The sequence below is a fragment of the Anguilla rostrata genome, chromosome 7 (genome assembly GCF_018555375.3).
Source record: "Anguilla rostrata isolate EN2019 chromosome 7, ASM1855537v3, whole genome shotgun sequence".
Classification (NCBI taxonomy): Eukaryota; Metazoa; Chordata; class Actinopteri; order Anguilliformes; family Anguillidae; genus Anguilla; species Anguilla rostrata.
Window position 1 is genome coordinate 25,754,597 of NC_057939.1, and position 26,879 is coordinate 25,781,475.

General features: G+C 41.3%; 1 protein-coding gene across 3 annotated transcripts in view; it reads right to left on the bottom strand.

Annotated features, from left to right (window-relative positions):
- The window catches only part of LOC135259475 (B-cell scaffold protein with ankyrin repeats-like), a 55,848-nt gene that overhangs the window by 26,619 nt on the left and 2,350 nt on the right, over positions 1–26,879 (bottom strand). For 2 of the 3 annotated variants that reach the window (XM_064343933.1, XM_064343931.1), the window contains exons 2-7: positions 24,168–24,560; positions 17,345–17,481; positions 11,266–11,404; positions 10,805–10,947; positions 8,210–8,324; positions 2,863–3,059 (exon numbers count right to left, since the gene is read on the bottom strand). In XM_064343933.1, the coding sequence (XP_064200003.1) occupies positions 2,863–3,059; positions 8,210–8,324; positions 10,805–10,947; positions 11,266–11,404; positions 17,345–17,481; positions 24,168–24,560 (1,124 nt within the window). The remainder of the gene's footprint in view (positions 1–2,862; positions 3,060–8,209; positions 8,325–10,804; positions 10,948–11,265; positions 11,405–17,344; positions 17,482–24,167; positions 24,561–26,879) is intronic. The other variant, XM_064343932.1, reaches the window with a different exon arrangement.

The window sequence follows — 26,879 nt, forward strand, 5'->3', positions numbered from 1 at the left end:
CATGCACGCACACATGAATGCACACACACACAGACACACATACATGCACGCACACATATGCACAAACACATGCACACACATGCAAACACTCACACACAATAATGAGACAAAACAACATTTGCCCTTGGATATGATATTAATGACATCATTTGTTGCAGGGAGTGCATTTGTTGTATTCTATAGCACATAAAGCAGCAATGCGCGAATACAACTCAGATGTCTCAGAGTGGAGAATAACAATCTGCGCAGGTAGCGCCTAAATCTTTTAAGAGCATGTCACCAGGACAGCAACTTTAAAGCACAGATATATGCATTCCTGTAGGAATTATTTCAGACATAGCTTTGGAGAACAGAGACACGTATTTCAGTACACATTCCTTTTGGAGAGGGGAGAGAGTGACAGTTTCATTCTACTTTCGGGACGGAACTCTTCATTGGGAAGGATGTGCGTAGACTTAACGGCTATCCCAGGTCAGAAGTGGCTACAGTTTTAAAATACGAAGCCACTACACCTGCTGTCTCAGAACTCAAAGGCCTGTTTGCAAAGATATGATCAGATATAATTACTTCTCCATAATAAACCAATCAACAAAGACCCAGCTACAGAACGCAACCAACCAACCGATGAGCCTGTGACAACCTCACCCAAGTTGTGAAAGTGAAAAACAAACACAATATAACAATATAATAATAACAATAATAATAATAATAATAATAATAATAATAGTAATAATAATAATAATACAGCAGTATGTTTACTGGGATCTGCCCATTTTAGAGAATCTCTTTTTGTGTATTTACCACCAAATGTTAACATTGCCCCCCCCCCAGCCCCCCATCCTGTTTGGCAATTTTCGGTTGAATTCACCGACACAGATGCCTTGTCACAGTGCTTCCCCCACCCCCCGGCAGCCTGTGACAGACAGTCCCCCTGGACCCCCCCCCCCCTCTCTGCGGATGGGTAAACCCAGCCCGGTCCCCAGGTCTGTGCTCACTTGATGAATGGCACACATCTGCTTCAGGGCCGGGAGCACCGGGAAGAGCCATGGCTGTGAAATATACGGGGGATTCCTGTCCCGCCCGCCGTCTGGAACAGGCTCAGCGCCGAAAGACAGGCCGCCCCCACGTCTCTCCCCGGCGCGCTACTGCCTGATGCACCACACTGCCGCGTATTTCATGCAGATATATCTCTCAAACTGTACATCCCCCTCTCTTTCTCCTTCTCTTTCTCCTCTCTCCCTCTCTTTCTCCCCCTGCCTCTCTCAATATTAGCATTAGTGGCAGTTTGTGCGCGGTGACTTGCAGGAAACTGGCAGTGTTGCAGCTACTGTACGTGCTGTACAGTGCAGTACAGTTGCATTTGCATGCGTTGACTGTACAGCTGGCCTACGCCTCTTGAGGCTTCAAAATGATTTGTTTTACAAAGCAAAAATGCAAGCAATTTGTCAGCACTGTCTAACTAAAAATAGTCTCAACAACACCTCAGGACCATTACTTTCTGACCTAGCAGAACTATAGGCAAAGCAAAACCAAACCCAAACCAACTGTAACCAAGCAGAATAAAAAAACATTTCTGCTTTCCTTTATACGAGGGCATACTAAGTCATTACTTATTCTAAAAGCAGCAACAACAACAACAACCACACACTCACGGATCTTTACAGAATCGGGCAATGACCCGATGACCTGATTAATTCGTTCATTCTTTAAATTCACATTCATTAATCCCCGGCAATGAACAATCAACATGAATCTTAAATTGAAAGAGTCTCTAATCCCCCCTCCCATTGGCCTCTGCGGGCCGCAGAGGCACTTACTGCCAGCGCTCCGTGATCTCACACAGACCCACACTGGGGATAATTACCCTCTCCTACAGGACTCCCGCAGCCGGTGCGAAGACAACATTAGCTTCTCCGGAGCGTCCCGCGGGGTGGTGCCTCTTCTCTCGCTTGCGCTCGCTTTAATGTGATTGAAAGAGGCCAGCCTCGGCATGGCTTCTTGCAGACACATTACATCACACGTATTACATTTAGGCATTTAGCAAATGCCCTTCTCCGGAGAGACTGCATACATGAGTGCATAGAAAAAGGCGCAGGCCACAAAGAACAGCAGCTCATAAATACACCTACAGCAGGGGCCCCTCAATCTTACCCAGAAAAAGCCAGTGTGGGTGCAGGTTTTCATTCCAACCAAGCAGCTACACAGCTATCGTGGTTGATTAGTAGAATCAGGTGTGTAACTGCTTAGTTGGAACGAAAGCCTGCACCCACACCGGCCCTTTCTGAGTAAGATTGAGGACCCCTGACCTACAGTATGAAGCTAATACCCACAGTAGGTGGAGGAGGGAGGCTGAGAATGAAGATCTTGAAGCAGCAAATGGGTTTGAGCACTGAGCACTTAAACATTTTAATACTGGGACCCAAATTAGAAATGCAGTCCCTCTCAGGGGCCCACCAAATCTCATTTAACCTTTTTTATTTTACCAGGAGAGTCCCATTGAGACAGAATCTATTTTACAAGGGATACCTGGCCAGGAGGGCAGCTCAGAAGATATTACAAGGAGAAATACACATACCATAGCATAGTGGAATACAGACTCATTCCGCGACCCACCTCATATACTCCTACGTCCCATTTCAGGTCCCAACCCATAGTTTAAGAAACATTCGGTTTGGGGTTATACTGTAGTTTTCAACATGGCAGTGGTAGCAGACCCATTGATAATGATAAATGCTCAGAGCCCAGCATTAAATTAACTGAGATGTAATTTATACATGGTAATCATCCAGACCTCCTGAAATTAAGTAGAAATGAATTGCCCAATGTGGGCGGGGCTCATGGGGGAAAGGGGCGGGGCCTTACCAGAGTTTCCTGCAGGAAGATCTGGAGCTGGGAGTGGCCGTGCCTCTCGGCGAGCTTCAGGGGCGTGTCCCCTTGGCGATTGGCGATGCTGAGTGCGTGCTCTGCCCCCGGGCACTGCAGGAGCACACTGGCCACGCCCAACAGGCCGTTCTGGGCCACAAAGTGCAGCAGGGTGGGAAGATCCTCAGAATGTCCCTCTAAAAAGAGAGCAGATTATTTATCTTGGGTTTATGTACCTTACATACATTACATTTGGCAGACGCTTTTATCCAAAGCGACGTACAATAAGTGAATTGTACACATCATCATACACACACAACCTTTATTGACCCTTATTAGCACCTGTGAAACTGTTAGCCCAAGTCAAATAGACCCTGGACATTACTGGGATTTTAAAGGAATACACATATAGCATTTCTGCTGAATACTTACTGCAAATGATCTCAATTCCAAACAATATAAACAATATACTGTATATGATTTTCTTAATGTTTGCCATTCACCTCTAGATTTAACAGTGAAAGTCTCATTCATTTTTGTGATAAAGATTTAAATATTTAAAAATCCACTATACAGAATCATGTTAATCTGTGAAAGGTTTTTTTCATGAAGTAGATTATTGATATTTAATGTTTTATTTATTGTTTTGAACTGACATAAAGAAAATACAAATGATGAGCAGCACAAAACAAGAACCAAATTTACTCTGGTTTCATGAACAATGGCACCAGGCCAGGTTAACATCATTCACAGACCAGTGAGTGCATATGTATCAACACTAAAAGCAGAAATGCAAATTAATTATGCGAACCAAGAACCAAAACACAAATCTAGAATTCATACAGACTATATTATAGTCTGTGATGCCCAAGCATGCTATTCAAATATTAACAGATCAGTACTGTATCCTTGTGAATTGTACTATTGACTTTACATTACATTACATTTATTTGGCAGACACTTTTATCCAAAGCGATGAACAATATGTGCATAATGAAGGTCATTGGAACAACTACAAAACACAGGTCCGATAAGGTACAATACTCATTTTTCATTTGTTCATAGCCATGAACACATTAAGTCCAGTTCACACAGTAAACATTACTCTCAGACCTAATCTATGCTAGACCTATCTATCAGACCTAAGTCAAACTAGGAGGCATGACAAGGTACAACATCAAGATAATGATACAAAGTACAATATAAGTTCTGGATGTAACATGAAACATGGTACAGGTACATGTAACATGAAAGTGGCACAGGAACTTTACAGGCACTTTACTTGTATAGCTACTCATGGAGAAAGGTGTGACCACTTTGTATCTCAATTGTTCTTGTATGTACTGAGTAAATTGTTCTGTTTGTGTGAATAAAGGGAGTTAGATCATGTTCTGCAGATGAAAACCATAACACATAGAGCACCCTCTGTTTATGCAGAATGCATTCTAAGGAGGGGGTTGGGTTGAGCCTCCTTTTATACCCTGTATGCTGGTTCTGTGGAGCAAAACAAACAAGGATATGCAGTTCAACAAGTTCTTGAATGAGAAACAGGGCCAAGCATGCGTTGAGCTAACAGAATGGTGAAAGCATGTCATTAACAAAACAAACAAAAGATGAGCGATTGTCCGAAAGCCAGAGGCCTAAAGGCAGAATCTGTTTTGTGTAGTTTTCTGAAAAGAAAAGCATTCTTTCTCCATCGTACTGACTGATGATCCCAATGCAAACAGCTGCTGATTGACCATAGAGTGAAATGAATAACTAGGAGTGCCCTCCAGCTCAGGCAATCAATAATTACGATGCCTCCAGCTAAAATGATTATAACAATATGCTATTTCTCATATTTAGAATTTTGTTTAAAATACTGCACAGCAGACCATCTGGTTTTGAATGAATATGTTATATCTCTCTGCAATGGTTTACACTTTCAGCATTGCATTGTGATTTAAAGGTTTCAGCTGAAAACACACTTGACTTTTTTTAACTAGTTTTACACTTTTCTGTTTTGTTTTTCTGCACTTGTTTTAGTTTGTATGCATTTAACCCTTATTTTTGTACCATCTTTTAATACCAGTGTGAGAACCTTGAGCTGCTTGGTAACTAAAATATGCAGACAAGACCATCTTACGGCACCATGTCACAAAGTACATTTTCAAGTGAATGTCACTTTTTAAGGTATTTTTTAAACAGTGTTTTAGTACTTAATTTCACAATTTCTTATTTTTATTGACAGTTTTTTATTTATTTTATTCTTCATTGTTTTGAGAAGTTCCCATAAGTTCTTAACATATGTTGTTCTCTGCCTTTTTTATTACGTTGTTTTATTGAGTTCTATTCTGTTAAGAAAATTTTTTTACCTGTGGCCCAAAAATCTCTTTCTACAAAATTATTTGTTTATTATAACTTTATCTGACTAATTCAGAATGTTTTCATTTTAAGGGTGGGGAAGCCATTTCCACCACAGGGCCAGTGTCTGCATGATGTTATCGCGAGAGAAGAATTCTTCCCAACCCTAAGCTGGGCTCAACATCTGACACGTCTATCAAGTAAAGCTGACCAATTCACCTGCAGCTCCATTTGAAAGACATCCCCCTTTAAATGAGTGTCATAATTTCAGCCTGTGACAGTCTATTGCCCTGTCTGTCCAAGGAGCAGGAAGGGTGATAAAATTGAACCGGGCACTGAAATGTCAAAATGTCATTAAATACCAGTTTCATTAATTAAGCAGCCTTTTGAGGCTGATAATGGTGGCTTAAATGACAGGCTGTAAGTTTAACACCAGAAGTGTTTTAAACAGACTGTTTATAATAGGGTCACAGTGAGGGTTGTGAATACTGTGCATCCTCCAGCATTATTACTGTAATGTTTGTTGTCACAACCTAAATGTAGACCCATAACAGAAAAAAAACTGGAATGGGAGTAGATCTGCTCTACAGACTATGTTGTGTTTGATGATTATAAGGTCCCCATAACCCCCTCCTTCAGTTTACTGTAAACTCACCACAAGAAATTAACAGAAATTTGGTTACCTCAACTTCAACCTCAACTTCCTCTGTTGCACAAGGTGTCGCTGGCCAGTCAATAATATTGTTCTGGGGTATTGGTAGAGGCTTCAGAGCATGTGTTGCCTTTAATTTTCTTGTACTACAAAGTCTTGTACTAAATACATTGTTTATTGGGTGCTCCCAGAACTCTGGACCTTATGGACCTTTTCTGGCTCTCTCAGTTCAGCGTGAAAACAATTGAAGTTGCGGAACAATACAAACTGTAACACACAAAAATTGATACTTGAGGCCCATGAAAAGTGCTTGTTTAACATGCATGTCATTAATCAGCATCTGTGGTGAAATGGGTGATGGTCATCCTATCAGTGAAAGGAATGAAAGGATATTTGTCATACACATTTTAAGAGTTCCCTGAATGTAAGTATGTTTGCTGAAAAAGGTACCTGGTGTGAATTTATACCATAACTTTCCGGAAATATAAAGATAAAATAAATTTTGTAACTGCATTGGTATCCGGTTAATCAGTTGGTCTAATTAACTGCATGTAATAGACTGCATTTTAACACACAAGTCACACAGCCATCGTTATTATAAGATGTGGAATATGTATTAGCTCATATTAGGGAAGTGTTCGTCTCTCACACAGCAGAGCTATTGAGTACAACATTCACCTGGAACCAAAGGTCAAATTAAAACTGGTATGACTCCAGAGTTGTTCCTTCGTCCTTAATTTTGAGTGGTTATTCTATATTCTCTTTCTGGAATAATTAATTGCACAAAACTTGTTGCCATAACATTTTTTCCAACACCAAGTAACAAGCAATACTGTATTACGGGGATGCATTACTCAGCAGCCTGTTTAAAGTGCTGTAACAAGTCTAAGGTTTCTGAACAAGGCCACAGTCCCTATTGGCGCCATGGCCTAGTGTATGGACTGCATAAGGTGACAGCTATATAATTCAGCACTTAACTAGAAAGAATGTATGCACTAGGCACAACAATCTCCGCTCACATGAATATGCACAGCAAATGTCTTGGCAATCCAGTCATTACTTTTCGAGATAAATTTGGCCTGATTTGACCAAAATCAATCAATTTCTTCCTCTTGGGATGATAAATATGCACCGCAAATTTCATGACACCCAAGCCATTACTTTTCCAGATGTGCCGATCACAAACTGGAAGTTTGGTCTGATGGTGGCGCTAGAGGAAAAAGTCATGGGGTCATCAAAATCAATAGGCTTCAAGTATCAGACAGAGTGCTGTGAAATTTGCTGTGAGACATTCACGTCTCAAGAGGAAGAAACCTTTTGATTTTGGGGACCCCATCACCCTTCCTCTTGCGCCACCATCAGGCCAAACTTCCAATTTGTGAACGACATATCGGGAAAAATAATGGCTTGATTGCCATAAAATTTGCTATCAAGCCATCACTTTTCCAGATATGTCTGTCACAAATGGTAAAACAAACGGGACAGACAGACGGATGTCACTACGCAACCTCCTTGCCGGAGGAAATAATTACTCTTATGTGAAATTCAGATGATACTCTGGAAGTGAACAGACTACATTTTCAACAATAACACGTTACTGTGAAAAACTACAGCGACTAAACTTATTATGACGGTTGAGGCTTGCCATATTTGTTTTGATAGACAAGGGAAATAAAACTATTTGTATGCATTATTTATTGCAGTGAAGATGTTGCGGATGAAATTCCGTCTGAGGTTTTCGGCCTGCTAGTGCTTGGCAGTTGAACTTTTCACTCTTGTGATTAATTACCATTAGCTTTAGATATGACAAATAATACAGTTTTGGTTTAAAGCTCATGTACAGTATTTATGCTGCAGATGACAGCAGCATAAGCCATAGCACTGTTTAAACACAGACACTGTCTCTAGAATGGTCTTTACAATAACTAACATTATAGAGATTTTCTTGCTTATTTGTTCATTTGTTTTTTTAATTATTTATTTGTGGGATCATAATAGGCATGTTTTTTTACAACCTGTAATGTGGGTTCTACCCTTGGAAAAAACTGAAATCGTACGTAAGAGAGACTGCACAGCCATTACTGCACCACTCCTTGGAAGACATTCTGTTTCTATGGTAATAAAAGGCAAGTAAGGCATTGAATTGGAACCACAGAATGGGAGGACTTCCTTAAACCAATCAAAAACACTGACTTTCCATACCAAAACATCAGCGATTGGCTTAAACTGAGTCAGCTCCTCCCAATCCGGGCCACATAGAAGTCATGTGGGAATTGAGTGGTGGGAGCCCTGTGGGAGGAGTCGATGCCACCCTATGGCAGGCCAGTGATTTGTGAATGGGCGGAGACTCACCGCCCTCCTGGTCTGCATCCCACTGCAAGCTCTGGAACCCTCCTGCTGGCATCTGCTTCATCAGGGCCGAGGACAGCACTTGGTCCAGCAGCTTGGGTGTGGACACCTGGAAGGCCTGGAATTGCAGGAACATGAGCACAAGAGAAGCTTTACCAGTACAGGTATTAACCCTGCAACCCCCCCTTCCCCCCCCCATTTCATTTTTTCCCCATTGTTGTATTTATATATAAAACAAAGACACATGATTATATGTCCTAGACACTGCAATGAATGTCCATGAATGCTTAAAGAATACAGTCTTGATTACCATAGTTGCACTTGCAATGGTCACGCTAGCCCTTGAAGCAGTCTCCAGGTCATTCACTCGAATAATTGCTTCTTTCCGAATTAGCAGATGCATCTCCTCTAAGTGAATATGACTTTAACGAGTTCTCATTAACAATGATTATTACCCCTTCAAAGGTGTATGGGAATTAATTGAGTTCCAGTTCATCTTCTGCCACAGACTGACGACATAACAATTTAAACTGCGGCCTGGCTTACTTAACGCTGAACTCAACACAAGTCACATGGGTTCGCTAGCCATGCCCACACTAAATATAAAACTATATTCCATTTTCTTCCTATCACTACATTCTCCATTTCTCTCTTGAACTTGCTATGGTGTTTAACCTTAGGTTGTGAGATTAGAGTATGGATTGATATGACTATTGGTTGAGATCCTGATGACAGAGCAGCATACACAGTTCATTGCATAAACCATATGTGTGCACTTATGTACATAGCACTCTTGTGATACCCCCACCAAACTGGGTGTGGACCAGCATGTTACATATGAATTTAACAGTAACATCTGTAATGACATTTATCTATAAAAGTATGACAGTTTTATGTCATTTGACATGAACTGACATCATCTGTTATGCCATCTTGTAACAGCTGTTATGTCATGTGTATGGCAGTGTTATGTCACCCTTATGTCAAAGGATTCAAGTAAAGTGTAAGCAAAAATCACTATCTGAACTAATCCAATGGATGCGTTTCCAGTAATTAAACACAGAGTGAGCATATGGGACATTTCTGGCACATTACATTCTGTCTGGATTTGCTTATCAGAGAGAGAAGGAAAATTTTGTGTACTTGAAAAAGACCTTGCAACTTCAGCAAAAAAAATAATTTTTTAAATAAAAAACAAATCAGGTTACGCCTTATAAAATCCCAGCTTTACAATCACTCCACTCCTGAACCTCAGGTATGTGCAAATACTCAATTTTCAAATAAACTCAAGAATATTAAATTTTTAAAAAATGGTACCTTTTTGTGGCCAGGGCAAAGAATGTGTTAACTTCATTACTAACCGAAATGGTCTCATAAACAGAAAAGCCCTCTTCCTTACTAATGGATGAGTTTTTCTCCCTATGAAATGGGTGGGGACAGTCTGCGTGGTGACACCTAGCAGAGTTTTTGAAATGCAAATACTGCCGCCCCAGCAATGGACAGTATGCCCATTGTTTGATGTCGACGGCCAAGCTGTTTTGTATGCAGTGATGCTGGCACTGAAACGCTGAGGTAAAATGTCATGTTCTTCAGTGCAGCCCTTGATGTATGTAGCACAAGGGAAACAGAGTTGATATGACATAATGGGGGTATAGATCATGCATTTAACAGGATTACACAGATGCCTATTTCTATACAGTACGCCTGTTGTTGATTAAAGGCTTTCAACGGCTGATTGAAGACTGCAGAGGTTACGTGCAGTACTGTGATTTCACTGATTTGAGAGGCACTTGATATGTAAGGTCTTCAAAGACCATACTGATATTTTGAAAACTAAAGTTTTTTAACTTTGAAAAAAAAAACTATTTTTAAACCTGTTTTTTAAGCGTTCTCTCATTTTGGAATGACTGGCTGTGTTTGTAGGGTTGCCTCATTGAGTCCACCCTTGGTCATGTGCTCTCCTATGAAATATGTGCAGAAAGCTGCTCCATAGTCCTTAGGTTTGTTCCTGCATCTTTTCTCTGTGCAGTCATTGCACCTTGTGGGCGCGAATTCATGGTTCAAACCACAAGGCACTCGATTGGCCAGAAGGATCAAGACAAGATCAGGACTGTTCCACAGACTGACGCCCTATCAGCACTATTACGGTCAGCGTCTCATCTCTGCCCCCACAACTCCATTCTCTCTCCCCCTCACTCTTCCTCAACCCCAAGCTACGGAGGCCCTCCAGAGACACACAGTGCCAAGGACATCTGGAGTGCAACTGCAATTCAGCAAAGTAGGTAAAGAGCTTCAATATCATTTCTCCCACTGTTTGTTATAAATATTGTAAATGTAATGCTGACAATATGAAGTATGACTGCTCAACCCTTTTCCGGGAGATCTACCATCCTGTAGGTTTTCATTTCAACCCTAAGTTGGCATACTTGATTCTACCAATTAGCAGCTCAACAAGATCCTTAACTATTGAATAAGGTGTGCTTTGTTGGGGTTGAAGCGAAAACCTACAGGACAGAAGATCTCCAGGAACAGGGTTTGGTAGCCCTGGTTTAAAGCATAAAAACAGTGAGGGGTGATTTATTCACCCCTGTCTCTCACCTGCAGCATGAACTCCAGGGGGTCTGCTGCTTTCTGGAGGAGCAGCGCCACCTCGCCCATGGTGGAGTAGTACTGCAGCGTCGCCTTCCCCCTTGCCGTCCCGCCACAGTACAGCGTCACATCCACCACACCTGCAGGGAAGTCTGCAACACCCCACCAACACACCCTTCACACTGTCACACCTTTCATCACACCTGTTAGCACATCTATTACCAAACCTTTTATCACACCTGTTAGCACATCTACTATCATACCTCAAATCACGTCTATTAGCACACCTTTTATTAGACCTGCTAAAGATGGGCTGGCACAGTTGCTGTGCTGCAAGTTGGCTGGTACTGGTGAGTTTACATTTGTTATTCTGCAGGTGAGCTGATACAGGTGGTTGTCCTGTTGCTATGCTGCAGGTGGGCTGGTGCAGGTGAGTGTACTGTTGCTATGGTGAGTCCGGTGATTCTTACCTGCAGCTTTCACACAGAGCGTTTGTTCATTCCAGAGTACAGGTTTTACTCGTGTCCTCTCCTTCTTGCCTTGAAACTCCACCTCCACATCATTACTGTTCACAGCATCCTGCAGCAGAATATACACCTCTCCTGGGTCCTAAAAAACATAGCACACACACACAAATTATGATAAATGGTAAATGGACTGAATTTATGTAGCGCTTTTATCCAAAGCGCTTTACAATTGATGCCTCTCATTCACCAGACCAATTAGGGGTTAGGTGTCTTGCTCAGGGACACTTCAACACGCCCAGGGCAGGGGATTCTCCTGAGCTATGTCGCCCCCTGATTATACACCTTTCTTGTTGTTTGCACAACACACACACTCACAGTTTACACCTCTCCTGGGTTCCACAGAACACAACACAACAACTACAAAATGTCAATGCAACACAACAAACAAAACCTGCAAAAACAATGCAGCAAACACCACACAACAAACAGAGCAAGTGAACCGCAAACACAACACAGCACAGTTACAACACAGCACAACAGATACAGCCTTGGACCGCTTCCCTGTGTTCAATGCACTGTCACTGCTCATTATAAGGGTGTAATTACACACGTATTACAATTTAAGTACACTTATTACTGTTCAACTACTGCACAGAACATCCCAGCGCAGCCTGTGAAGGTGTGCCCGGGCTGACTATTACTTTTAAGAAACGCTCAATTTCTAAGAGCCGATGTGACAGCTGACTGCCGATTTTAATGAATTCACGGAGGGATTGAATCTGCCCATGATGCAGAACTTCACTCCCCCGCTACCCCGGGAGAACTACAATTTTGCTCTGGATCTTAAGTTTGAAAAAAGCTCATTAGGAAATAAGATTTGCTTAAATCAAACCCCCTCATTTCTGCTATTGCACTAGGGTAAAAAAAAATCACACACACAAAGAAAACCACTTATTACAAAAGCTAAAAAAGTGAAGAAAGAAACCCTCTGAAATATGTCCCCACAGTAAACAAATTTTAGAATGTGTATTCATTGTTTTTACATTTTCTACAATTTGAGGTCTTTCATGTGAGGACTTGTTATGTGCCATCTATCCCCCTTGAATGACATCTGTTTGGGGTCCAGTTTAGCTGTGCTAGTCATAGCACACTGGATGTGCTTGACAAGACACCAGGGTGAAACGATGCCTGTGCACAGGTGTGCCACACTGCGTTGGATCTTAGCTGTCTGAGAAAAGCACATGACGGCAGACAAATTTCTCTGCTTTTAGACCCAGTCATCTCCACCGCAATGACACACCCCTCTGGGGGAGGGGCATCTCCATGTAGACAGCATGTAGCCCTCATCACTTCCCTGTCAGTGTGAACCATCACCCTGTAAAGAGGAGTGAGCTGACAGGCCGAACTTGGGGTTAAATGCGCTGCAGTTTAATTCAATCGGCAAATGCAAGAAATCAAATATGAATCTATTAATTGAAAAGTTCTGGAATAGAACTGGATTGATTGGACTGAAAGGCTTCCCAAATTTTGGGCCCTCCCCATCCGCTTAGGCCAATCACCTGAGCCCAGGTCCAGAGCTTTCCATGGGCAAATAGGGCATTGCTTGTCTTCACATTTCTTTACATAGCAAGCTGTGGGGATTAATTATCGTCCAGAGTCTGAAAGCAGCGCGCTTCTTAAAACTCAACTGTACTTTTAGTCACACAATGTAAATGAGGCCGTTCGCTGGACAGCACTGTCTGTGATCATTAACAAGCAGTAGGCACGGCCAGCACAGGGAGCAGGGACGAGCTCAGAGTCAATCTGAAAAATGCACACACACCTCACAATTTACTGGATAACTCCTTCACCGACTGCACTAATGTTTTCCTTGAAATACGATCACTTCACTGATTTTACATTAGATACTGCTGTAGTGGCTTTTTCTTAAATTCTGCTTATGGTGAATGATTTCATTCAAAACACCAATACAATCTATGGAGCTTGTCCAACCCCGTCCTAATCCTTGTGGTCTTGATTTTTCAACCAGCTCTAGTGTAGAATACACCCCATTTAAAATAATTGGGATGGCAGGTATGCCATCCCGCCAAGTTACGCCTTGGCGGGGGCATGCCCCCATACCTATACAGCACCGAGAGTTTGGCACTTTTCAGGGTTCCCCACAGAAATAACCACAACAGCCACAGACACTCAGCCCTTAAAAACATTAAATTCTGTACATTCTGACCCCATTTCAACAGACAGAATTCATAAACAACTTCACATGTCCACACAATAAAGCCCCAAACTAAGGGGATTTTGCGTTTTCTCCTTCTTCTTCTTCTTCTTCTTCTCTTTCTTCTTCTTCTTCTTCTTCTTCTCATTCTTATTTTTCCTGCCGCCTATCCCACTAACAACATGTCTCCCCATTGGACATTTCACTGACACCAGCCAAATCTGCCCTACACGACCCAATCAAAAACGCGCATACACACGCAAAATACCCATACATTTTTATTCTGAAACATTTCTCGTTCAAACAGCTAGTCCGCCTGTGGCCTAGTGGGTAAGGTTACAGTCTTGGGAACATGGGGTCGTAGGTTCAAGCCCAGCTTGGAACACGTTTCTTTATCCTGCTTCAACCCTCACTAATAATTGTCTACTAGCCTACTTATCAATTATTGCTTTTGCACCATATTTACTCGCCGTTCACCGTTCAGTTATTAACCGGCTACAATATTGCTAAGCCACATGGATTCAACGGGAGCTCTTCTGTGCTTACTGGCCTGTGTTCTTTAAAACCACCGGCAGGTTTGCTAATGATATTTCACGCATTGCATAGCTATGGCATTAGCTAACGAAGTCACAGACTGGTAAACCTCACTCACTCACGGCCACCCATATGCATTTCATGACGCAAATGTATTTATTTTATTTAAAAGTTACACCAGTTCACCACTGTGCCATTTCTACTAACTATATTTCTTCACTTGGCTACCGTACAAAACCTTAATATCAGCAAACGCCACGTTTCTACATTCCTGTTACCTCGCCCTGTTCTCTATCTACCCACATACGCTACAAACAATTACTACTTATGTACATTCCGCAACTCCGCAAGTTGAACAGCTAATCCGTCTGTGGCCTAGTGGGTAAGGTTACAGGCTTGGAAACACAGGGTCGTATGTTCAAGCCCAGCTTGGAACCCGTTTCTTTAACTTGCTTCGACCCTCACTAATAATTGTCTACTACCTCTTAATTATTGCTTTTGCACCATATCTACCCGCCGTTCACCGTTCAGTTATTAACCGGCTACAATATTGCTAAGATATATGCATTATGACTTACCGTCTGTACGTTCAGTTATTGACCGACTACAATATTGCTAAGCCATATGGATTCAACGGAAGCTCTTCTGTGCTTACTGGCTTGTGTTCTTCTTTAAAACCACCGGCAGGTTCGCTAATTATATTTCACGCATTGCATAGCTATGGCATTAGCTAACGAAGTCACAGACTGGTAAACCTCACTCACTCACGGCCACCCATATGCATGTCATGACGCAAATGTATTCCTTTTATTTAAAACTTACACCAGTTCACCACTGTGCCATTTCTACTAACTATATTTCTTCACTTGGCTACCGTACAAAACCTTAATATCAGCAAACGCCACGTTTCTACATTCATGTTACCTCGCCCTGTTCTCTATCTAGCCACATAGGTTACACACAATTACTACGTATGTACGTTCTGCAACTCCGCATTAAAACATTACATTTAAAATCATGATTCACTCATAAGTATAACTACTACCACTGAACATGAGAAAAACACATTCGTGCAATAGATTACATTACAGGCAAATAATGTGTGCAATGTTATTTGACCCTCCACTTCAACAACCAACGTTCAATACCGACTGTTATATATACCATTTGATAAGGAATATTAACTCGCTCATGGTCACTCCATTTACTTCGCACTATACTCCGTGATCATGTCAACCTTCACCTACATGCCCATTCTGCTAAAAACATATTGTTTCAACTACGGAATTTCGTAATTTCATTTTAATTTCTCTCACACTGTTGTTATTCTCTCATATGCAAAGCCTGCTGGGACATATGCGTCTGCTCCTATTCTCCACTATCATGTTTTCCGGTTCTAGTTTAGCAAAACGGCGAAGAGGATTCTACCTGCAGATTAGCCTATCAAAATGCCTTATAAACCTTACAAACACTAAAAGTGCATCTCCACGAAATAACAGACAATGGAGCAGGACAGAAGGATAAACCTTACAAACACTAATAGTGCATCTCCACGAAATAACAGACAACGGAGCAGGACAGAAGGCTACACAAGTTGCGACCTAGGGAGTTATAATTCTACGGGCGTGTTGATTACTTTGTCAGTCAAGGCTCGTTGGATGGACGTCAAATCCGTGAGTACATACCATATTCCATCTGCGTTTCTGATGCGTTTACGCTTATGTCACTGCATCCTTTCTCACAGCCACTGTTTTACATATATAGCAAACCGAAACTGCTGAACGGTACACGCTCATCAGACTGTACAGATTCACACAACGATAGCCATAATCCACAACCGTTTCTTGCAGGGTCGCATTTCTCACTCTCATAATAAAACGCTTTGCAAAAAGAACTGATATCTCATAAAAAACACGTTTTCAACGTACAAAAATGCCAAGTTACTAAAAAGTATTGATATCAAAATGACGCCAAGTTACGATACTACAAACAATATAGGCTATCTTGCCTCACCGAAATGACATAAGATGTATCTCAAAGCAATGCTACCCAATATTTCCTCAGTTCTTTCAAGTCACTTGGCCCTGTGTATAAGCATGCACTACATGAACAGGCCAAATATATGTGTGGGTGGCTCTCTCACAGTCAAGATTGATTGAATAGGTGTGTGTATGTCCAATTTGTATTGGTATGTAGGCCTATGTATTTCGCTGCCCAGGCTTTCTGTTGCGTGAATGATAGTATGTTTCTTGGTACAAGTGTGTTCGTGAATGTGAATGTAAGATGCTGCCAGGGAAATGTCCCCATGCGGATAAAGAAGTTCTCTATGTATGTATGTACAATATGTGTTTTACATGCAGTATTTATTGTACGTAGCAAATATACAATAACTTGCACATGTACTCAAATTCAGTTCAGAAGCAAGTATAAACATGTTTTCTGGAGAAATGTGCTTCCTGTCGTTGCTCAGCAGCAGTTCTGTACATTAATGAATTTATACATTAATTTCAATGTACAATGTTCAATGTGTTCCATGAGGCAATTCGAAATATTTATCTCTTTGATCTGACAGAAAGTTTGCATGACATTGTGAAATGGTAAGATTAGAAAACACAGGGCCAAGTGACTTGAAAGAACTGAGGAAATATTGGGTAGCATTGCTTTGAGATACATCTTATGTCATTTCGGTGAGGCAAGATAGCCTATATTGTTTGTAGTATCGTAACTTGGCGTCATTTTGATATCAATACTTTTTAGTAACTTGGCATTTTTGTACGTTGAAAACGTGTTTTTTATGAGATTTCTGTTACTGTAACTGTAGCTTTGAAGCTGTCATAAACAAACGTTAGCAATAGACAGCTAGTTGTTATCTAATCTCTTATTTCATTTCATACCAAGGAATCTCTGTCTAACCAGCAGTGTAGCTGATTCCACCCCTCTGTGACTGCCTTTACTGTGCCAGCAGAGCTAAGTTAAAGAACAAAACAGAGATGAGTGGCAGTAACCCACTTTACAGCTAAAATGTTGCATCCTTTCAATAAGTTCTGCTAATTTTGTCATTTTACAACGACATAATGTTCACTTAATAAAAATGTTTACAAATAGAACATATTTTAACTATAATCATTTATAGAAATGTAGTTGGCAGATACACTTATTAGGTTTTCATTCATACGAAGTGGGCTATCCTGCTCATACTGACTGGTGAACAGTATCCTCTCACCTGACATGTCTGTGTGCACTTATTGGTGTAGGGTATCTTGCTCTGTGTGCTGATTGGTGTACGGTATCCTGCTCTGTGTGATGATTGGTAGATATACGATATCCCCTCACCTCACAGGGTACCCTGGCGGGCAGCACTATCAAGGGGGGTCTGGTAGGCGGAGCCATGGCTGGAAGCTTCTGATCCTTCAGTTCCAGTCCCGCCACTCGTGTCGTGAGGGCACCAACATCCGTCACAGTCTGGGGACCTTACAGGAGCCAATCAGAGAGCACAGTTCATTTTCATACATCTATATGAAAACAAGGAAAAGGGTGAAGAAAAGTTTTTTTTTTTTTTTTTTTTAAATATATAAGGTTCTGCTTGGTTTCAAACACATATTCAGATTCATGCATTTCTTCAAATCAGGGATGAAATGATCAAATTCCAATTTCAATTTAGTCAGTTCAGTAAATTAATTCCCTTCTTTATTTGAGCAATCCTGAGTGAGCATTTAGGGCATTTTTTCCAATTAATTAATTTATGTTGAATTAATTATTTCCAAAATTTACTTAAGTGGTACCAGCAATCTTTGGGCAAATAAGGGTTGGAAATTCACATGGGATAAACATGTTCAAATGAACAGGATGTTTGTTTTTTGATGATGTGTACTGTTCCCCCCAAAAAATATAAAACAAAAAAAAATGTATTCAAATTTTATGCTGAGAAACATGACCTTCCATGTTTCCTCATTATTCCCTCAGCTTGTTATCCACAAAAATAACCTGGCAATGCACAACCTGCTGTTTGTGATTAGAAGGGGCCTTTTGATTGAGAATCAATACATTTATGGCTGCTGCCTGCAATTCGTTGGCCAGCTGGACAGAGGGAACAGATGGATTTGCATGTGCGATAGTAAAACGGTGCAGTGGCACATGAGGAAGAGCGTGCGATTTGCATGCCATTTGCTATCCGCTGCCCCAGAGCAGCAATGCACCTCTCACTGACATCTGCCCCCAGAGAGGCTGCTTTTCTGCACTCAGATTACTCAGAATTAGTTTTTAAAAAAAACTCAAATTCTTCTCCACTTTGTAAATTATACATTCTTTAGTAGAATACTGACGCAGGAGAAAGACTAGAGCTAATAGCTCACATTTAACTACTAAAAGGAAGGAGAAGACTGTGACAGGTCATACTCTTAATGAGCAACATAAAACACAAGCCCACACACAGGCCTTCATACACACACACACACACACACACACACACAATTAATACCAATGATTTAATACCAGTATGCTGCAAACCTGCACAGCTGTAAGGTTGCCATAGAAATTCAGATCACAAAAACAGAAACCTGATTATGTTCATTCAGCCCTGCTGTGACAAGTCATTTTGCACAGCGTTCATTCTAGCTAACAGGAAACGTCTTTTGATGATGATTAGCAAATGTAAATTTAATGTAAATGCATTGCATTGTAGCGACTGTAGTATTGCAGCTTTGGTTTGAAACACCTTTTTTTTCCAGAAACAGTTACATTAGTCTGATTCGTGCCATCCCATTTTCATATCATTGGCAACATGCATTAGCCTCATATATTCATTTTACTGTTTTTATGCATATTGGCTCTATGTACTGATTGCTCCCACCTCAGCAAATAAAAATGTTCCATAAATGTGGCTCAAGAGTGCTTTTTTCTTTTTTGCCATTTCAGAAAATTAATATGATACTGGAAATACGTTATTTTGCACAAATTGATATTCACAGGCTTTTTAAATAAAGTGAGCACTGGTGATACAGACACTTATGATAGAGATAACACTGATGATAGAGACACATTAGAACATCTCACTGATGCAGTATAGTGCGATAGTCAAGTCATCAGAATGGTGCAGGTTTAAGTCTCAAGTATACCTTGGCTTTGATCTTTAAGCAAGACATTTCCTAGTGTGATTCACAAGGGGTATACAGTATAGACACATTTAGTCTGTTGCTTTTATTTGTACCTGAGGCATAGAATTACTTATGTCTCTGAATACCAATTGCCATACAATAGCCAACTGAGCATAAAATAATCTTTACTTAACTTTCAATGAAATTTCCCAATTAAGAATTTGTGGGCATGACTGGAACTGATAGAACAATTACTTTTCACGCTCATCTTTTTCTCAATCATGATGTCCACTGTGAGTCCTATATCTTTGCAAAACACTTCATCAATGGAACAAAATTTACCATGTTTATGATTGTACAATACATTTAACCCCTACGCGCAAGCCCCCTAGTGGCTAGGAGGCAGGCATCCTGAGATTGCTCCACTCAGACATTCAATGTTCCTACCTTACTATGAGTGGAAACAACAAACTGTGTTCTAGTTTTATTGGTAGACAATGCACGACAACTGTGCCAAATGCAAAGTTTCTACCAAAGTGCCACCATTGTTGCTTCCTTTGCCCATTTAACCATTTAATTTGTCCCCTCCCAGTCTCATCTGCAACTACCGTGACATATTGGACAATAGCATCTATTAGGGAGTTCATAAAAGTATTATTTCATAATCAAGCATTAATACTCAATCATAGCAACAAGATAAAACCAAGAGTAGCCCAAAGGTATGCCAATATGGGGTAACATAGCTCAGGAGGTAAGAGCGGTTGTCTGGCAGTCAGAGGGTTGCCGATTCAATCCCACCCTGGGCGTGTTGAAGTGTCCTTGAGCAAGACACCTAACCCCTAACTGCTCTGGCGAATGAGAGGCATCAATTGTAAAGCGCTTTGGATAAAAGCACTATATAAATGCAATCCATTTACCATTTACCAATACAGCGGTAAAATATGCTCCTCACTGAATAGCAAAATGAACAAGAGGAATTCTTGTGTAATTATTCCACGTCATTTTACATCATCATTATCTGTGACTAAATGTGGAATAAATATACAATCTTACCATTGGTATTACATATAAAGATGTTCCTTTCTAGATTCAGTGTTAACTTGAACAATCTGTTTTAGAAATAAACATGCAAATAGAAAGCAGAGGTAGGTACAGTATTTACATCAGCCACGCGCAAAACCCCACTTGCATTTTACACCATTGCCACTCTTTACAGTTCATTCTGGTTTAATACATGACTGTTTTGTCCAGTAGAGAACATTATACACTTTCCAATGGTTTATGGCACATCTCATGGGGCGTTTATAACAATGATTGAGAGTTGAGTGTAACAGCATGAATGGTGGCTTCAGCACAACGTTGTGCAGTCGACCATAACCTTATGCAGTAATATACAAGCACTCGTTTAAGTGTAATTGTTGTTTCCCTTCGGTCTTTGGCAGATTTAACTCATTTTGCCAGGTCATCAGTATGGCTTATGCAAATTCTTGCCATGGATTTGGGGAGTGGGTCAAAAGAGGAGAGGGAAGCATAAAGTCTAGCTAGGATACATATGAACATTGCAAAGATGTATGTATTACTGGTTGTAACATTTCAATTGCATCATATTTTGATATTGTTATATTCACACTGGTCATAATAAGAAACTATTAACCTTTGCTAATAGTGCTCAGCATATTTGTATTGGGGGCTAGCTAATGGCTGTTAGTATATGGGGCATTGTTAGTGTACCCAGGGCAGTGTTAGCGTAGCGGCCAGCTTTGTTAGAATTCATGTCACACAATTAAATTGAGTGTCTTTCATGAGGCTTGCACTATTCTCTAATGCGGGCATTTCACATACTGTAGTGTAAGCATTCACAGATGGCTCAGTTATGTATTATGTTTGATGCATCGGTTTGACATGAAACTAGAACTTCACTAATATTTTTCTGATGGTGGAATAGTTTATTGTAATTTTATTGAACATAAGGTGGGGTATTAGTATCTCTATGGGCTATATGTGTCACTTAGGGAATTGAAATTTTTACTGCATGCTCACGTGTGCTAGATGAAGACAAAACTTCTCTTGGAATGATCACAAAAATTTGTAAAATGTCACCCCATCCCTATACCACAGAATACAGAAAAACATACAAGAGTGAATGATTACATGTTATGGTATGTGTACCACAGTGTGTCACAATGTTTCTGCATTATTTTTCAATGTGATATCAATGTTTCATCTTAAACTGTCGTAAGGGGCAGATTTCTATGCTTTATAATGGACTAAAAGCATTTTATTTATTTTTGGTGACATTTTGGAATAGTTTTTGGACCGCTAGATATCTCTTGCTGATACACTTAAGAAAAAAAGTAATTCCCACTTGAAAACGATGCAGAAGTGAGTTGACTTGTAGTGACATATATGATTATGTTATGATCTACCGCAGTGCACTTTGGATAGATTTGGAGACACTAAAGCACATCAGGATACACTATTGATATTTTGCTTCATAGGTCTTCAGTAATTCTGCATCACCCCCAGATTTTACACACTTGTTGTCAAGGAGCGTTTATGAGCGTGTGTATTACATTATGTGGATCTCAGTATTTCATTTCAAACTAAAGGAGAAAAACGTTTAGATTTTTGCCAAGATAGTTGCATTTATGGAACTTTATTTCTACTTAAATAATGAATTTACACTAATGTAAGTCGGTATTGTAAATGGTACAAGAGTCTTGCTTTATTTACAGTAAGCCATTTTCCAAGTCTCTGTGATGCTCACATCTGGAGTTATAAAGCTCTAAATAGAACACTACCTAATCGGGCGAAGATTGGCCAGATTTGGAATCTGCACGAAGGGGTTAATATAAATGCTTGTCGGTGTGTGGAATATATGAAGTGAAGAATGATATTAAATTTTTAAAGCTCTGCATGACTGTCCTCCGAAGATTCCTCACTCCGCCTAAATTGAGCTAGTTCTCGGTCTCTGGGACAGGTTAAACAAAGCGTGGCTCTGTCCATCGCCATGGAAACGCGAGAGCGAGGCGGGAACAGACAGGACCTCTCGAGCGTTCCGGGTGACCAGCGCTCCCTTCCCGCGGAGCTAAAAACCCTTAAAACCCTCCCGCTCAGCCCCATCACCTACATTCCAAAGAGCTCTGTGCGCCATTGTCCGACGAACAAAAGCTACCGCGGCGCTGCCGCGCGTTCCGGGAGACTACAGAGGATTACACGCCGTCGGCTCGGCGCCGGGGAGGACGACAGCGGCGACAAAGGGACGGCTAAAGAAGAATGCTTTCTCATGCGCTTGTTCTTTCATTCAGGGCTTCTGGCCGCGCGCCCGTCTCCCAGGACCGATGTCTTCATTGCCCATACACGCGCGCTCGCAACGTTCCCCGGAGCGTGGCTCTCCGGGCGCAGAGCTGCACGAGAACGCGCCGCCAGAGTAAACATGGCGGGCGTGGAGCACCGCCGCCGGCGCTGTTTCACCTGACTGCGCTCGCTTTCAGAACGCAGAAAAATACATCAACGTATTCATTTGTAATTGTTTTCAGAAAAACATTTGCGACACATTTCATTACTTTTGCCTGAAATTCATGTGACTAAAACCACCTCTCTTAACAACCCGCTGCCTCTGACTGTGCTTCACTCTTCCTCTGAATTTGGGGGAGATGGCTTTAAGTTACTGTGCGTAGCTTTCTCCAAAAGCTGCAGTACTTCGATTTATTCGTTTTTAAGAGTTTATTAAAAGCCATTAAAGCTGATATACGTTCATGCTGTGAAGAATGTACCATAACGTTGACCTGTAGCATCATTAAAGCCATTTCAGTTGCATGGATGTTGCTTTTCAACGAACTGTGTTGTGTTATATTTTATGAAATGCGCTGCAACCTCTTGAGGGCTTTGTTGCCAAAAAGCGATTTTTTTTCCATCTCAGTGGGGTATTGGATAAATAAAAAAAGAATTAGGAAATAAATATTCTATGATCATCAGGGCTGGTGTTGCAGAGTTATACAAAGCATTTCTGTCTCATCCCCCTGCCACTGAAAATTCAGATCAGTCCTCCTCCATCAGGAACAGCCACTTTTGACATTAGCACTACAGACAAGAGCGCCTGGCTGTCCATCTCTGCCCGAGGTTTCCAGGTGACTCAGGGTCACGTGGGTCTTTGTCTCAGTGACAGCTCAGGATAGCATGCGGCGCTGCCAGGTGAAACACTGCACTCCCTGTACAGTAACACGGCTTCACACCTGCTGTCAATGGGATGCTGCCCCTGGAGTACCTGTGAGAGAAAGAGCTCCCCTAACACACACACACACACACACACACGCTCATACAAACACTCTCACACACACACACACACACATGTGTTGTGCACTCAGTCCCATACTGCTATCCATATGAGGACTTCCCATTGACTACATTCATTCTGTAGCCTCTAACCCTAATCCTAACTCTAACCACTACATGCCTAACCTTAACCTTAACCTTAGCCCAATTGTAACCCTAAGTCCTAACCCTAAAACAGCCTCTTGACCTTGTGGGGATCAGCAAAAGGTCTCCACAAAGATACATGTGGTAGGGTGGGCGTGGTTTTGCGTTGGCTGCAGAGAGAGAGAGTGGGCGGGGCGGCTCTCGGAACTCTGCGCCACAGCTGTTGGGGATTATTAATCAGCACCGATGGTTAATTGTTTGATTGATGGACAATGTGCTGATTACCTCGACAGTGAGCCTGGACGCTTAAAAGCCGGTCTACGGAGGCAGAAGAAAACGGACTGGAGACGGAGGAAGTGCTGACAGAGAGTCAGCAGCGACTATTGTGTTTTGTACCGAACAGAAAGCCGCGTGGCGGCCGTGAAAATAAAAAGACGCATTCGCGTCCAGAAATAAACTCTCGTCTCTCTCGTCTCTTAACCGAGCGGTGGCACTCAGCTTGCTACCATACATTTTCCTCATCTTTCTATCCTTGTGAAGACATTTGGTTCCCACAAAGATAGTATTACAAGTTCACACACACACACATATACACACACACACACACACACACATGCAGTGCCCCCCCCCCAGTCCACCTGTACCTCTCTGCACGATCTCAGTGACAATGCTCAGGTACTCTTGAGCGTCCTGCTCGCTGGAGATCTCCAGGCAGCCCTCCTCCAGAGGCACCATCTGCAGCAGCGGCGTCACGCTCTCCACCCCGCACAGGAGCACCACCACACTGCCGGCCGGCCGCAGGACCCGCGCCAGGAAGAACCGGCGCATCTGGCACAGGCCCTCCAGCATCCCCTTGCTCAGGACCAGCAGCTTGCACCGGTACCGCACCAGCGACAGGAAGTCATCCCGCCTGCTGGACACCGTGGCGATGTCATAGCAACACACCCCGCCCTCCGGGACGGGCCCCACCAAGACGGAGCGTAGGTAGGAGGCCCATTGCTCAGCATCTGTCTCATAGATGATCAGCAGGTCCTCTGCTGGAGGGAGGGAGGGAGGGAGGGAGAGAGAGAGAGAGAGAGCGAGAGAGAGAGAGAGAGAGAGAGAGAGAGAGAGAGAGAGATTAGAATTAGGACAAATTAAAAAGGCAATAACACACATCTGGCTAAAATTAAATAAAAATATTATAAAATGTGATAATGACTTATATATGTGTGGCCTACATTCCCCCTTTGGAGTCACCTTACTACAATGAAAACTTTTTTGAAAATCTCCATAAACAGATCACACATTACCAGGCCCAGGGTAATGTCCTATTGATCGGAGATTTGAATCCCAGAACAGGATCTGAGCCTGACATAGTAGATTCTATTGGCAATAGTTATATCTTCAGACAGCCCTCTCTATACTTCACCCCTACCGTTATTCCCAGAAATAATCCGGACCTAATCCTGATATTTGTAACAAAAACGGGAAAGAGTTAGTGCACCTCTGTTGCTCCCTCGGTCTGTACATGCTTACTAGTAGGATCAAAGGGGACACTTTAGGGAGGTTCACATATTGTTCAGCTCTTGGGACTAGTGTAGTTGACTATGCCATTACTGACATGGACCCCTCCTATATTAGTGCATTCACTGTCAGACCACAAACACCACTAACAGATCACTGTCAGATAAATGTATATCTAAAAAGAATTATAGAACAAATAGCAGAGTCTGAGCCACTATACAGATTAAACAAGTCATATCGATGGGCTCCTGATAGTGAAGTCAAATTCAAAAGTGTAATAAGTTCACCTGAAACTACTAACATTATTAACACCTTTCTCTCAACAGAGTTTCTACAAAGCCAATTAGGCATAAATATGGCTGTAAAAAAATTAATAATATATATCAGAAATCAGCCAATAAAGCAGGTCTTACTAAAAACAGCTCTGCATCTAAACAAAGACTGAAAAACGAAAAGTGGTTTGATGAGGACTGCAGAAATATCAGGAAGGAATTAAGACTGTTATCCAATCAAAAACACTGTCAGCCACTCAACACAGAAATGCAACAAAATTATGTTGAAAAACTAAGAAAGTACAAAAAGACCCTAAAAGAAAAGAAAAGGATATATTATAATAAAAAAACTACCAGAAATTGAAGACTCTGTTAATCAAAATCAGTTCTGGAAAAAATGGAACAAATTGAGCAAAAAATAAAACCAGACAATTTGGCCTTACAAAATTGCAACATTCGGAAAAATTATTTTGAAAAACTTTATGAGCAAACTAATAATCTAAATTATGAACAAAAACAAATCCAAGAAAAGTTGCAAATCCTTGAAGCAACTATCGAAAACTCAGAACCCACTTGACTATCAAATTACAATGAAAGAATTAGAAGACAACATTAAAAAGCTAAATCCTGGAAAAGCATGTGGACCTGACAGCATCGGGACAGAGATGCTTAAACACAGCACCCCTGAGCTGCGACAGGCCCTGCTCAAATTGTCCAATCTTGTTTTCCAAGCTGGCTGCTTTCCTGATATCTGGAATCAGGGGCTTATTTCCCCAATTTACAAAAGTGGAAACAAATTTGACCCTGATAACTACCGAGGCATCTGTGTGAGTTGCAATCTGGGGAAGATTTTCTGCAGTATTATCAATGCCAGAATGATAGCCTTTCTTATCAAACACAATGTCTTGAGCAAAGGATAAATTGGCTTTCTACCAAACCATCGCACAACTGATCATGTTTACATCCTACACACCCTAATTAATCAACATGTACACCAAAAAAGCAAAGGTAAAGTTTTTGCATGCTTTATTGATTTTAAAAAGGCTTTTGATTCTATTTGGCAAGATATTATATATTTTATATTATAAAATTCTCCAAAGTGGTATAGGGGGTAAAGTGTATGACATAAAATCTATTTATGTCAATAATAAATGAGTAAAAATTGGGAATAAAATAACAGATTTTTTTCACTCAAGTGTTTTTCAGGGATGCAGCTTGTCACCAACTCTCTTTAATATCTATAGTAATGAGTTAGCGGTGCTGTCGGAACAATCTGCTACCCCTGGCCTAACCTAAACAACAAGGAAGTTAAATTCTTGCTCTATGTGGATGACCTGGTGTTGCTGTCGCCCACAGAACAAGGGCTATAGCAACATTTGGATTTGCTAGACTACCTGGGGCTCAAAATAAGCGCCTCAGGAAACTTTGGTCTGGCAGTGAATACACTGAAAGAAAAAACCTGCAGAGCCTTTCATGCAATTAGAAATAAATTTCACAAAATAGACATACCAATTAGAATTTGGCTTAAAATCTTTGACAGTGTAATCCAACCAATTGCCTTATATGGAAGTGAAGTAT